General features: G+C 43.5%; 1 protein-coding gene across 1 annotated transcript in view; it reads left to right on the top strand.

Annotated features, from left to right (window-relative positions):
• The first annotated feature begins 11230 nt into the window (after positions 1 to 11230).
• The window catches only part of Slc39a8 (solute carrier family 39 member 8), a 61062-nt gene continuing 59111 nt past the window's right edge, over positions 11231 to 13181 (top strand). The window contains exons 1-2 of the mRNA XM_032897275.1: positions 11231 to 11380; positions 11537 to 11989. Coding sequence (XP_032753166.1) covers positions 11771 to 11989 — 219 coding nt within the window. The 5' untranslated portion in view covers positions 11231 to 11380; positions 11537 to 11770. The remainder of the gene's footprint in view (positions 11381 to 11536; positions 11990 to 13181) is intronic.

The raw sequence follows: 13181 nt of genomic DNA, 5'->3' as shown, positions 1-13181 counted from the left end.
CATGTCTCTTTCTCAACTGTGTCTGCAGTCATCAACACCACTGCCAACATAGCCTCTTTGGTTTTCATGGTCAGCAAGCCATGGACCTCCACATGGTTCCCGTGAGAGCACAGGCCATGAACACAGCCCACCAGGCCACAGCAGGACCATGGACCCAGAGAAGACCCTTGGAGGCTGCCCACACCTTGAACTTCAACATGGTCTTGGGTGGCAGCACAGGACACCTGCTTCAATACTTCCCTCTCACCCCACTGCCTCCAAGCATGGCCCCAGGCAGCAGCACAGATCATAAATTAATAAGGAAGCAAGTGCTTGTCAATATTTATATGACTTGTAAAAATCCTAAGCAGATAAGCTTCGTTTAACGAGGTTGCTGTAATCAAAAGCTGCTGGATGAAAAAGCACCTGAGTATTTAACCTGGTAGAGATCTTCATTCCGTGAAGAGCGTTTAACATCCACGAGTAAAAACATGCTTAGAGGGTGGCCGGCTGCCTTTGCCTGGTGCCTCCAAATTCTCATGATTAATTTGAACAAATGTTAAGAATGACAAATATTAAGAATGAAATTAGGTGATAAATATAGATTTATGTGACTTCTTCAGAGCTTCAAAAATCTTTTTCAGTAATTTGAAATCTTAAGGTCATGTTATACTGAAGACAATATATATATATATGTGTATATATGTATGATGTATGTGTGTACATTTATGTGTGTGTAAATGTGAGTGTATGGGTACATGTATGCATGTACACTTGTGGACTTTGGTCATTATGTTCTGTCTTCCTTAATTACTTCCCCTTCATTTTTTGTTTTTTGTTTTTTGTTTGAGATGGAGTTTCTCCCTGTAGCTCTGACTATCCTGGCACTTGCTCTATAGACTGAGCTGGCCTCGAACTCAGAGGCCTTCGTGTCTGTCTCCTGAGTGCTGGGATTAAAGGAGTGAGCTACTGCCACTTGGCTTGTTCTGCTTTATATTGAAGGTCTTTTCCAGAACCTCGAGCTCAGCCATTTAACTAGGATGGCTGGCCAGCCAAGCAAGGTCCTCATGATGGCCTGGCAGGCACCTTACTACTGGACCACCTCCCTAGCCTTTAGGTTATTTCCAAGCGAGTTAAAATTCTTAAGAAACATATGTTCAGAGTCTTTGATGTTTTTGTTTGCCATGACAAAAAGTGAACTGCTGTCTTTGGAGTTATTTCCTCACTGAAATGTTTTATGAGTCAGGCACATAAAAAATGCTTTTTGTGCCTGATCACCGTGACAAAGGAGGACCCTGGAGCCCAGGAATTGAAGACTTGCCTAGGAAATAGAGAGACTCCAGTTTCTTTAAAAAATGCATTATGAGCAAATACACATTGAAAACCATTCTTGCACCACGTCAGTAGTGGCAGGAGTGCAGATGTTGCTTAGTACCGCTTCCTGCTGTGCAGAGCTTAGCTTGTCCCTTAGGAGCATGCTGTCAGGTAAAGCCAGGTCCTTGACTCTGCTACAAAAACAATTGCAGGAGACTTTAACAAGAGGGTTAAGCGCAGGGATTAAGAGAAAGAGAGACACTCCAGGAAGAGTAAGAAACTCTGGGGAGCATGGTAGTGCACTTCTCAAAGGAGAAGCGAGCCAGGACGAGGGCCTATACTGGAGCTGTAAGAACTGTTCCTGAAGTTGTGTCTCAACGGCTGGTGAAGGTCCTTTTTTGTTTTTTTTGTAGATGAGATCACAGAGTGGTTTGTGATCTGAATCAGGTGTGATTGTAGCCTGTGAGGTAAGCACATCCGTCACAAGCAGGGGGACAGGGGAAGGTAAGATGTTTTTACTGCTAACCAGTTTCTCCTGTTGGTAGAGTCCCAGGAAATAACTGGGAAAGGAGTAAGGCCACACTTGAAGTTCGTAGTGGCTTAAGACCTTAAACTTTGTCTTTCAGCTTTATCTGAAAATCTCTCTCTAGCAAAGGAGCGTTGTCTCTCAGCACCCTTCAAGGCGGTACTGAGAGCTGGGCTGCAATTCGTGAGACTCAGCTGGATTCAACCAGATTCCTTTCCCCTTCCCACTTCCCTTTAATTTTCTGTGCCCGTGTAGTCTGCCTCATAGATAGCTGCTAAATATTAGTGAAAACTGAAACTAGGAAGTAGACAACTTGGCTTGTGAGGAGGATGGCATACATAGGCATAAAAGGGAAGTCAGAGTGGAGGAAGATGTCTAGAGGAAAGGGAGGGTGAACCGTCACTGGCATCGCTGCTACGTGCCAGCACACAGGAGGCAGAGCCTGCAGGGTTGTGAAGTTGAGGTCAGACTGGCCTACAGAGCAAAACTCTGTTTCAGCACTTATGTACACACTTTGTGTCTGTCTCTGTCTCTCTCCCCCCTCTCTCTTGCTCTGTCTTTTAGAGAACATGTGTGTGTGTGTGTGTGTGTGTGTGTGTGTGTGTGTGTGTCCTAAAAATGGTTATGGTTCCAAAATGGGAAAGAAAAGTGTAGAGTAGAACCAAGAGTCAGGACAAGTTGTGGAAGGCTTGAGAGAATTGTTAACAAGGTTGGGAATGAGTGAGCAAAAACTGCTAGGACTTTTGTCCATACAGGACAATTCCCTAACTTAATGGTAAGGAGAGACTAAATTTTAATTCAACAACGAGTACTAGCAATACTGCGGTGAACAGAGGTAGAAGTAGCTATGAGACAATGGTGATTTTTTTTTTTTTCTGTAGAAGCTAGTGTGAATGGAAATAGAGACACTACACCTTGGGCCCATGTTTCTCAGTTAAATGCATTAGCTAGATTTAGGAAACAATTAACATATTACATACATTCCCCCAGTGTAAAGTTGATGGTAATACTTACAAAATACTTATTGGAGTCTTATTTTGTTGTCTGTCTATGAATTTAGAAGAGAACTTTGTCTGTGTTTGAAAAATTAATGACAGTCTGATCTTTCGTGTTTACCCCTATTAGTAACAGCATTTGTAACATGGGATGGGGTCATTTTGTTTAGAAGGACTTTGAAGAGATAATTGTGTTATCGTTTATCATTTATAGTGTGACGGAGCCATTTATTTTCTCAGCTGGAATTTGGTATAACATTAAAGTAACTTGGTAAATCATATAATTAGCAATGAATGAGAATTAAGACCAATCTTTCTTTCTTAGAAATGCCATTAGTCATGCCATGCAAAGTTAGGGCCATAAAGTCAAGTCTGCCAAAGTTAAAAATAAAATCTGAAGGCAATTGTTTTGGATACTCATACAAATATAAGCAAGAAATATTCTGTAAAATACAGAGGATGTCGTTACAGTGGGAAGACAAATGGTGAGTCCAACCGAAGAGTAGGGAGGCTCACAGGTGGAGGAATGTTTGCCTGGTGAGGATGCCTGCTTCCCTCTGCTACTGTTTTCATCTGTAGGCCACACTGCGCTCTGAATTATTATAACTTGAGGTACCACACCCCTATTATGTGTTGCACTAAGTGTTACATCAGATGCTCAGAACCCAGAAAGGAAAATAGAGAGCTAAATGACAGCTAAGTACTAATATGACCCAGAGGCTCCTTCCGTAATGATCTTAATGACAGCTATTTCCTTGCCCTGAAGATCCTTCGCTTTCACCCATCCTCTCCTCCTCAGATCTTAAGGATGGGCCTTGCCAGTTTCCTGGAACATTGACTGTGAACATTGCATGCACACAGTGCCTGGCCAACAGGAGGGACTGAGGAGCTAAAGGTCTCTGACTGGGCCTTACCTGTGTTGAATGAAGCTGTCCCAGACTAATCGTGGTTGAGTAAGAATGTTGTAATTGGAGAAATGGATTGCTGGAGGCCGAGAGCCCCAATTACCTAGACCTATCTTAGTTCTGCCAACAGTCATTTACTTTCAAACCTCTGCATGTGACCTAACATTCTCATGAGTGTCTCAAACCTTAGCAGCCCTCCAGCCTTAAAGGTAATAGCACCAGAGAATTTCTGAATGCTATAGAAAAGATTTCCATTCTTTGCTGTACCCTACCTACCTGATTGACTCTCCTTATTATATATTATATATATTATTATTATAGCTTGTTATGTGAATATAAAAGTTCATATACCCTTTTCTATGGAAGAACATGTCATCTGGGATAACTTGAGTCTGTTTTTTTTTTTTTTTTGGGACCATCCATTGCTAATCATTGGCTCATAACAAACCAGTTTTTTTCCCCTTTGAAGTAGAGTTAGTCTTCTTCAACATTTCATTCTATAACGTTGTCTATGACTGAGCATAAGCAGTGTATGTATTTTCTTATCTTAAAAATAACAACTTAAACCACTCTCATGTGTTTACATTTCTCAGAAACTCGACTCCAACCAACTTTTTGGACCTGATCCTGGAGAGCTAAGACGTAGAAAGCACACCTTCTGTGGAAAATTGTTATTCTTACTCACTGTTCAGCTTATCCCATTCTCCATCAAAGATCTGGGGCTAATCAGGACTCACAGGATGAAAGGAGTTGGATGCTTTTAGGTACTTTTTTTTTCAAAAAAATAAAACAAATCTTTGTTATTTTTGTCAACTTTCTGTAGTAAGGAAGAATGCCAGCTGCACAGACTGAGGACTTCCTGTTTGCCCCTCAGAGAACTGTGGGCACACATGGACACATTGTGGACACACATGGACACATTGTGGACACACATAGACACATTGTGGACACACATGGACACATTGATTCTTAACTCTCCCGTCACCTTACTAACACTAATACTAATTATTTTTTAATTACAAGAGTGAGACATATCTGCTGACCCTTCTGTAGTGGGGATTGAACCTGAGGCCTTGTGCATGCTAAGCAGGCACTCCACTACTGAGCAACATTTATCTTTTCATACAGTAGGGGAACTACTGCAGGAGTATTTAAAGAAAAAGAAGAAAAGAGAAAGAGGCAATTCCTGCTTCTCAAATCTCCTACCCTCAAGCTAACTCCATAGTGGGACAACATTGAATACAACTTGCTACATGTTCCCTTAGCCCTTTAGCACTATAACTGCAACATTGTGTACAACTTGCTAGATAGTCCCTTAGATCTTGAACATAAGTGCAACATTGTATAAAACTTGGTACACATTTCCCAAATATTTAACACTCTAACTGCAACATTGTATAAAACTTGGTACACATTTCCCTAGCCCTTTATAACTGCAACATTGTACACAACTTGGTGGCCAGTCCCCTAGATCTTTATTTACCAGTGCGACATTGTATACAACTTGCCACACATTTCCCTTGACCTTTATCCCCGGAAGTGCAAGGACACTCACAGGTTCACACAGTCATTAATATTACTTGCAGCATGTTTTCTTATTTTTCATTAATTCATCCAATCTTTTGACCATGCATGTACATATTTTGCACACATTATAAGAATATCTTAAGATAATTTATAGATAAAACCAGAAACTATGTGATAACACTGAGTAAATTGAACAAAGGATATTGGTTTATTGTAAAGAATGAAAGAAAAAGATGAAGAAAAGCTAGGGATGGTACAGGTCAATTAGTATTCCATTTCATTTATTTAATCAAAGGGATTTATGATTTTATCACAAGGGTATGAATGACTATCAGACAAACTAAAAGGTAAGCTTTACCAAAACCTAAAATAACTTGAACACCAGTATGACACTTTTAGTGGGAAATCCTATGCCATGCCAATTCATACCATGCACAAAACTCAGAAGATTGTGTAAAAAAATGACCTGTGTTTTAGGTTTAAATAAAATATAGTTAAATTTTGTGTTTAAATTTAGAAATTTTAGTCAGTCTACATAAATACTTCAAAATCTAAATCAATCTAAAATATCAAACACGTCTGATGTTAAACGTTCTCCAGTAAGGGATGCTCAATCAATATTGTCTTTAGAGCATGGCGTTTTTCTTGTGGGGGTGGTAAAATGGAGAAGCCTGGCTTGGGCTCGTGGTTCCAGCCAAAATGTCCTACTTCACCAAGTCACTTCACTCTCATGAACTCTCCTTTCCTTGCTGATGAAAGGACCAGATTAGACTTGGCGTTATCTCTGGCTCTGTCTATCTCTGGTGCAATCATTTCCCGGGAAAACCCTCAAGAATTTTGTTAGGTACAAAGCCGCCTTTGTGCTGAGATAGCCCTGGCGCTTCCTTCTCATTTCGAGTCTGCTCCATTGGTCACGCCGGTCCCATTATGCTATTACTTTAGTTTAGGAGATGGCCTGCACTTAGTCGTGTAGCTGGTAAGGATCTTTTCATAACTTATCACATCTGGTTTTCAGTGATCCAGTGATAAAATATGGGCAGATAGTATGTTAATCTGTTTTATAAATCAAGAATTAAGTTCAGAGAGGCCATGCAGAAATCTGATGCCTGTGTGTGCTGTCTCTGGAACTGATGGGTGACTTGATGTGCCCGAATAACCTGCAGTCATTACAGTGCCTTATTTGAGAATTTTAAGTGTGGTATATTTTTAACAAGGGACTGATTCTTGATATTAAGAAATAGTGTGTATATATAGACAGGCTGGCTTTGAACTTCTGATCCTCCTGCCTCTACTCTCATGTGCTAGGATTCCAGGTGCATATCACTACATCTTATGTAAAAACTCTCTCTCTCTCTCTCTCTCTCTCTCTCTCTCTCTCTCTCTCTCGACAACCAGAAGAAATGATTTGGTGTAGAATGGCATTTTCCATGCAGTGGAAGTTGGAGGATCCCACCCCTATTGTCTGTTATTTTCCAGGATCTGCAGACAAGAAAGCTCTTGCAGTTCTTGGTCCATTAAGGCTCTGGGGACTCTTTAGTTAACACTTCTTACAATGTCTGTTCATGTCTTGTCTTTCTGTCAAAGTTTTACCTGTTCTTTAAGCTCAAGGGTTACCTGCCCTGTTAATTATTTGCTTACAACCATTCATAGATATAAGAGCTCCCATATTTCTTCACCGCAACCTTTCTTTCCTCCCTCCCTGCCCCCAATCCTCTCCGCCCCTGGCTGGGGACTGACTAAAAGGCTTTGCTCATGTAATGCTTCACTGCAATCCTTAGTATTTCCTTTAGAGCACACCTTTCCTTTCATTTTAACCTATAACCAAGATTCCTAAAGGTAAACTTGTTCCGGCTTTGCAGAATACCGGCTACACCAAGCCATTGTTTTGCCTGGATACCGGGCTCTGGCAAAGCACACCGAGAGGGATGCTTCCTGAATCATCTTTGTACTCTAACGTTCTGTCTGTGTGCATACATATAGTCTTGACCCATTAGAGAGAAATATTTTCACTTTGTGTGTCTCTTCCCCTATACAGGGACATTCATGACCTTGTTTAGACTCTAATTTCCTATCATGAGCCCTTCCTGCTTCCAGGACCTTTGCCCTTTAGTCAGGCTCCACAACGTCACTGTGGGTCTTCTTCCTGAAGGTGCTATTAGTTGATACTCTCTTCACTCAGTAGAAGGGAAAAGCAGGCAAGTAAGCTAGATGTACTGTCCTTTAGAGCAGTGGTTCTCAACCTGTGGGTTGTGATCCCTTTGGCAAACCTCTATCTCCAAAAATATTTGCATTACAATTCATAACCATAGTAATATTACAGTTATAAAGTAGCAACAAAATAATTTTATGGTGTGTGTGTGTGTGTGTGTGTGTGTGTGTGTGTGTGTGTGGGGTTGGGGCCACCACAATATAAGGAACTGTAATAAAAGAGTTGTAGCATTAGGAAGGTTGAGGACTACTGTACTAGAATTAGAAATCTTACTGCTTCCACAGAGAGATGCATGCACTACAAAGTTATAAATTTTCTCCATATTTGCTGCGGTAACAAAAGATCTGGGCTGAGAAAAATTTGGAACTATTAAGAAAAGGTAGACTGGGGTTATAGGTCAATTGATAAAGTGTTTACCTAGCATATGGCCTAGGTTTGAGACCCAGTAGTAACCAGAATGATAGCACAGGGCCAAAATTCCAGCACTTGGGAGGTAGAGGCAGGAGTATCAGAGTTCAAAGATCATTTTCAGCTATGTAGTACGTTTGAGACCAGTCTGGGTTATAGGAGACATTGTCTCAAAACAAACAAACAAACAAACAAAAACAACAACAACAACAACAACAACAAAACCAACAACAACAACAACAACAAAAAAACCCAAAAAAACCCAAAAAACAAAAACATTGGAAGATTGAAATTAGCTATCCTTTCATTTGCGGAATTAATCTTTAATTTTCTTCAAAGTGTTTTCATATTTCATCCTGACAAGTGACTTCTAAATTAGATACTTAGAAACAAAGAGTCTGGACTGATTCTCTCCTCTGCTAACTACCTTGTTTCTTGGTAAGCAAATTGACTATAGTGTCCGAGTTTGTCAAGTGTCTTTCCACATGACAGAGTTGAAGACAGAAAGGGTAGTTGTGAAACCCTCTGGCCAATATTCGTGGTGTGCTCACTTGTTTTTATCATTTAAAACTATTTGAATTTCAAAGCGCATTTCTCAAAAAAAAAGGATGCATTTTGTGCACTGCACCCTGTGTTTAAAACTGGCAGCTTTTTTCATTACTAATTTTATTACTGATAGAATGCCACATTTTGAGTACCAAACAAAATCTGAATAGCATTATAATGATGATAATTTATTAAGATAGAAGACAGAAATTAACCCCAATTAGCTGTCAACTTGCCATTTTCCAAGTATTTTTTCTTAACCGCTTGCTTACATTGTATGAACTGTATTTAACAAAGTCTTCAAGTAGGTTGTTATTTTATTGTCTCATAGGGTGTGATTGGCTTGCAAATACGTTCATAACTAGTGGCTGTCAAGCAAATTACACATAAATAAATCCATAATGCAACTTTTGTATCATTTAAAATTCGTTCACTGCACTTGTCTCCTACCCTATCACCTCAGCACTTCATTTTCATTCACAAAGTTAGTTGTGGATAGGCCGGAAAGAAGAGAACACGCATTGGATGGAGGCCTCCCTTTTAAAGCAACCACTCTCTTGCAGAAGTCACTTGCTTGTCACCAAAGCAAAAGGGAGACAACGTACTACACTTAAAACCCCACTAAAAAGCCTGAAGAGACTTTTTATCAGAAACCTATCAGTTGGGTGATGCAAGAGCTCCTTCCTTTGTGCTATCAACTTACTTTTGGCCCTTTTGTGAGAAGTTTGCCCTTTGAGCATCAGTACCGTTCTGTAAATTAATACCAACATCGGACAGATTTTTTTTTTAATTGGAAAGAATCCAGCCTCAGGATCATTTAGTTCACTGCCTTTCAAGGCAGTGCTTTTTGTCATGTACAGGTGAGTGCTTCCCACCCGGGTTCAGTTGATCTGAATTGCTTCCAGTCATGAAGAAATTATTCTCCACATTAAGGCCTGGCACACTTATGCAGAAAACTTCCTCCTGGCAAGTGCCCTGGTACAGCTGCCTAATGCCTCTGGTGTGAGACAGAATGTGACCCTACCTTTATCACAGGACACTCCTTTAGCTGTTCTCACCTAGGTCCCCATCTTCCTGGAATTCAGCCCCCCCTGCCACCCCCACAGTGCAAAACACACACACACACACACAGAAACAGATGCACACACACACAGACACAGACACACACACACACACACAGACACACACACACACAGAGAAACAGACACACACACAGACATACAGACACATACACACAGACACACACACACAGAGAAACAGACACACACACAGACACACAGACACACAGACACAGAGAGAGAGAAACACACAGACACACACACACACACAGACACAGACACAGACACAGACACACAGACACAGACACACAGACACAGACACACAGACATAGACACAGACACAGACATGTACATGCACACACACAGAGAGACACAGACACAGACACACAGACACACAGACATAGACACAGACACAAACACCCACATGCACACACACAGAGACACAGACACAGACACACAGACATAGACACAGACACAGACACACAGACATAGACACAGACATAGACACACACAGACACACAGACACACAGACATAGACACAGACACAGACACACACACACACACAGGCACACAGACATAGACACAGACACAGGCACACACACACACACACACACAAACACACACACACACACACACACACACACACACACACACACACACACACACACACACACGGGTGGGGGCATAGAGCCCGAGCAAGAGAACGAGCACTAAATTTCTTAGGAGTAATACTTTCTTTTTCCCTTCCACCTCCTTGTTCTTCTGTTAGCTGTCTGTCTGTTTTTAAACTCACTGTTTTTAGGAGGGCAAATCACACGCCCATCCTGAAAAGCGCGAAGAGCCCTTTGAATTCTTTCTCAGCCCTCTGACAGCCAAGCCGGTTTCATTTTATTTCTTTATTTCTGGATCGTTTCATCCACCGGACACAACCTTTGTCCCCAAACACCACATTCACTTTACACAAACTTGTTGACCTGACACCCAAGTCAGCTTTTCTTGAACCTTCGTCTGAGCAAATAAACATTCCTTGTGATCTGCGGATATCCCGAGCGGCGTCAGGAAGGGCCGGCGAGGACCCTGCTGGCTCAGCTAGCCCACCAACTTGGGACTGATTTGGTTTCCTCTTTTCTCCTCTGATTTTAAGAAGTGAGGCAAAAAACCCAATTCCTGTTCATGTTTGAGACAATGCAAGGGGCTCTAGACACCGTTCCAGGAAGCTGATTCCATGGAGGTCACCAAAAAAGTGGGCAGGACACCAGAAAGGGTCTAGGGATCCCACCGTGGAGGTGGGCTTCAGGGAGCAGGCATCACAGTGGCTGGGATGGCAGACAGAGAGGTAGCGCCCCGGCGTGGACACACTTGGGAGCTCAGCCTGGGGAGTGTGACACCACGTGCTACAGGGGCAGGGACAGCACCCTCCCTCCCTTCTTATCTCTAAAGGGTGCAGGGCCGATCTCAGAGTTTCCCAGAGAAAGAGGAGAGATACAAGAGAGAGAGAGAGAGAGAGAGAGAGAGAGAGAGAGAGAGAGAGAGAGAGAGAGAGAGAGAGAGAGAGAGAGAGAGAGAGAGAGAGAGAGAGAGAGAGAGAGAGAATATATTTAAACCTTAGGGACCGACCGAAGAGGTGAGAGAGAGGCTAGCAACTCCTCCATGTCAACTTGCCAAGCCCACAGCCAGTTCCGAGAGGGTCCAGCAGCGTAGACGCGTGAACCTGGGGACCCGGAGGGAGCGTTTCTTTGCAGCCCTTGGGGGCTGGAGGCTACAGTCCCAACCCTTTCCACGTTGCTGCGGCGGGAAAATAAAGCCCCCAGACAGGAAGAGGAGTTGGGGTTGCTCAGTCAGAGAGGATTTAGTTCCCCGAAGTGTGGCGCGGTTGGGGCTTTATATCCGGGACAAGCGAGTGTCACCTCACTGTAAGCAAATCCTGGGGCCTCAGCAAACCCGGCTCAGGGCACCTGGCCCTACGCCCGGCTCGGAGTTCGAGACTCTGGCCACTCGGAGCTCTGGGGCCCGCAGGCAGCTGACCCAGTAGCCTTTATCTCTGTCCCCCTTTGTTCCTTTTATCTCAGGCTCCGCAGGAGGCCCGGAGAGGCCACACTGCCTATCGTCCTCCTGGCTGTGGTACCTCTTTAATGCCCCGAAGGTCTGAGGCTGCAGAGGAGCGGGGGCACCGAGCGTCTCGCTAACTGGGGCAGGCAGTGACGTGAGATCGGCGGACCTCCCACCCCCACCCTAAGGGCACCGACACCCGGGCACTCGCTCGGGTCCCTGCATCCGCTAGCTCCGGAGCTGCGCGCTCCACGATGGCTCCGGGCCGGGCAGTGGCCGGGCTGCTGCTGCTGGCGGCCACCGGCCTGGGACGCCCCTCGGAGGGGCCGGAGCTCGCCTTCGCTGAGGATGTGCTGAGAGTGTTCGGCGCCAACCAGAGCCTGACGGCCGCGCAGCTGGGGCGCCTGCTGGAGCGCCTGGGGGCTGCACCCCAGCAGGGAGCGCTGGAGCTGGGCCAGCTCCACTTCAACCAGGTAAGGGTGGCCCCGGGGGTCTTCGGTTTCATCAGATTCCCCTCCCCAGAGCAGTAGCACCAGAGGGAGAATTTTCATAAAGTTTTTCAAGTTCTAAGCGTTCATTTGATCTACAACGGTTGGCTCTCCAAGCACTAAGAGACTAGAATTAGGGATCTGGCAAGCCAAAACGACAAGCTGAATAACCAGAGAGCTTGTTGGTCTATAGTAAAACTGATAGGTCTATGAAATAGTTGAGGGCGGAAAGTCACCCAAGAGGTGGACTTTAGATAGGAATGGTATATGTATGTTTAAATCTTAAGGAAAGAGAGCCATTTACTTAACTTACGCATTCAGCAGAAGGAACCTGTCACATGCGGTCCTTATCAGCTTCGGGGTGAGTGACCACTCCTATTTAAAACCACTTGTATATATTGCATAAGGCCGTTAGGGCTGAAACTGCACACCTTACAGATGGGGAGACTACAGACACCTTAAGACTCAGATCACCGCGTGATTACTGATTCAGCCGGTGGCAGTCAGGGGTTGGAGTTAATTTCTTGTCATGTCATGCATGTCATGTCATATCATGTTGTGCCATGCGTTTGACTCTAAAATTCATTCAAAATAATAAAACGTACGTTTCTCAGTACATGCGTATCTATCTAGTCTAATGCCGCAGATTTAAGGGCGGGCTTGAACGTTATAGAGTAATTAAAAATCACACTTGTCTCAGGGCTTGGGCTACGGTTTGGTGATGGAGACTGCGAGTTTTAAATCCCAGCCCAGCAAGCCATTATAAGGGGCAATTAAATCCATGCTTCATCCTGCCCGTTCCGGCTTACCGACCCACGTTAAATAACAGGTAGGGTAGTTGGTATATAGTTTATCATTTTGGGGCAGTGGAGGTTTACTAGAAAAGTTTCTGTTCCTCAGATGTTTGGGAAATTCTATATTCTACAACTCTGCTTTCGGGAACATGGCGTTTTCCAATGAGTCTGATCTTCGACTACAATGAAGGAAACTTCACTCAGATCAATTCCTCAACATTGATTAGCGTTATAGTTACCTTCCTTCCTTCCTTCCTTCCTTCCTATTAAATTAGACATATTTTGTGTAGCATGCAAGTCAAGCACTGTAGCACTAAGTTCCAGCTCCAGTCCCCTGGTTTTGTTTCTGTTACTGCTATCTTTCACTAGTTACATGTATACAA

The sequence above is a fragment of the Rattus rattus genome, chromosome 3, assembly GCF_011064425.1.
Source record: "Rattus rattus isolate New Zealand chromosome 3, Rrattus_CSIRO_v1, whole genome shotgun sequence".
Classification (NCBI taxonomy): Eukaryota; Metazoa; Chordata; class Mammalia; order Rodentia; family Muridae; genus Rattus; species Rattus rattus.
This window is presented reverse-complemented; position numbering and strand designations above follow the sequence as displayed.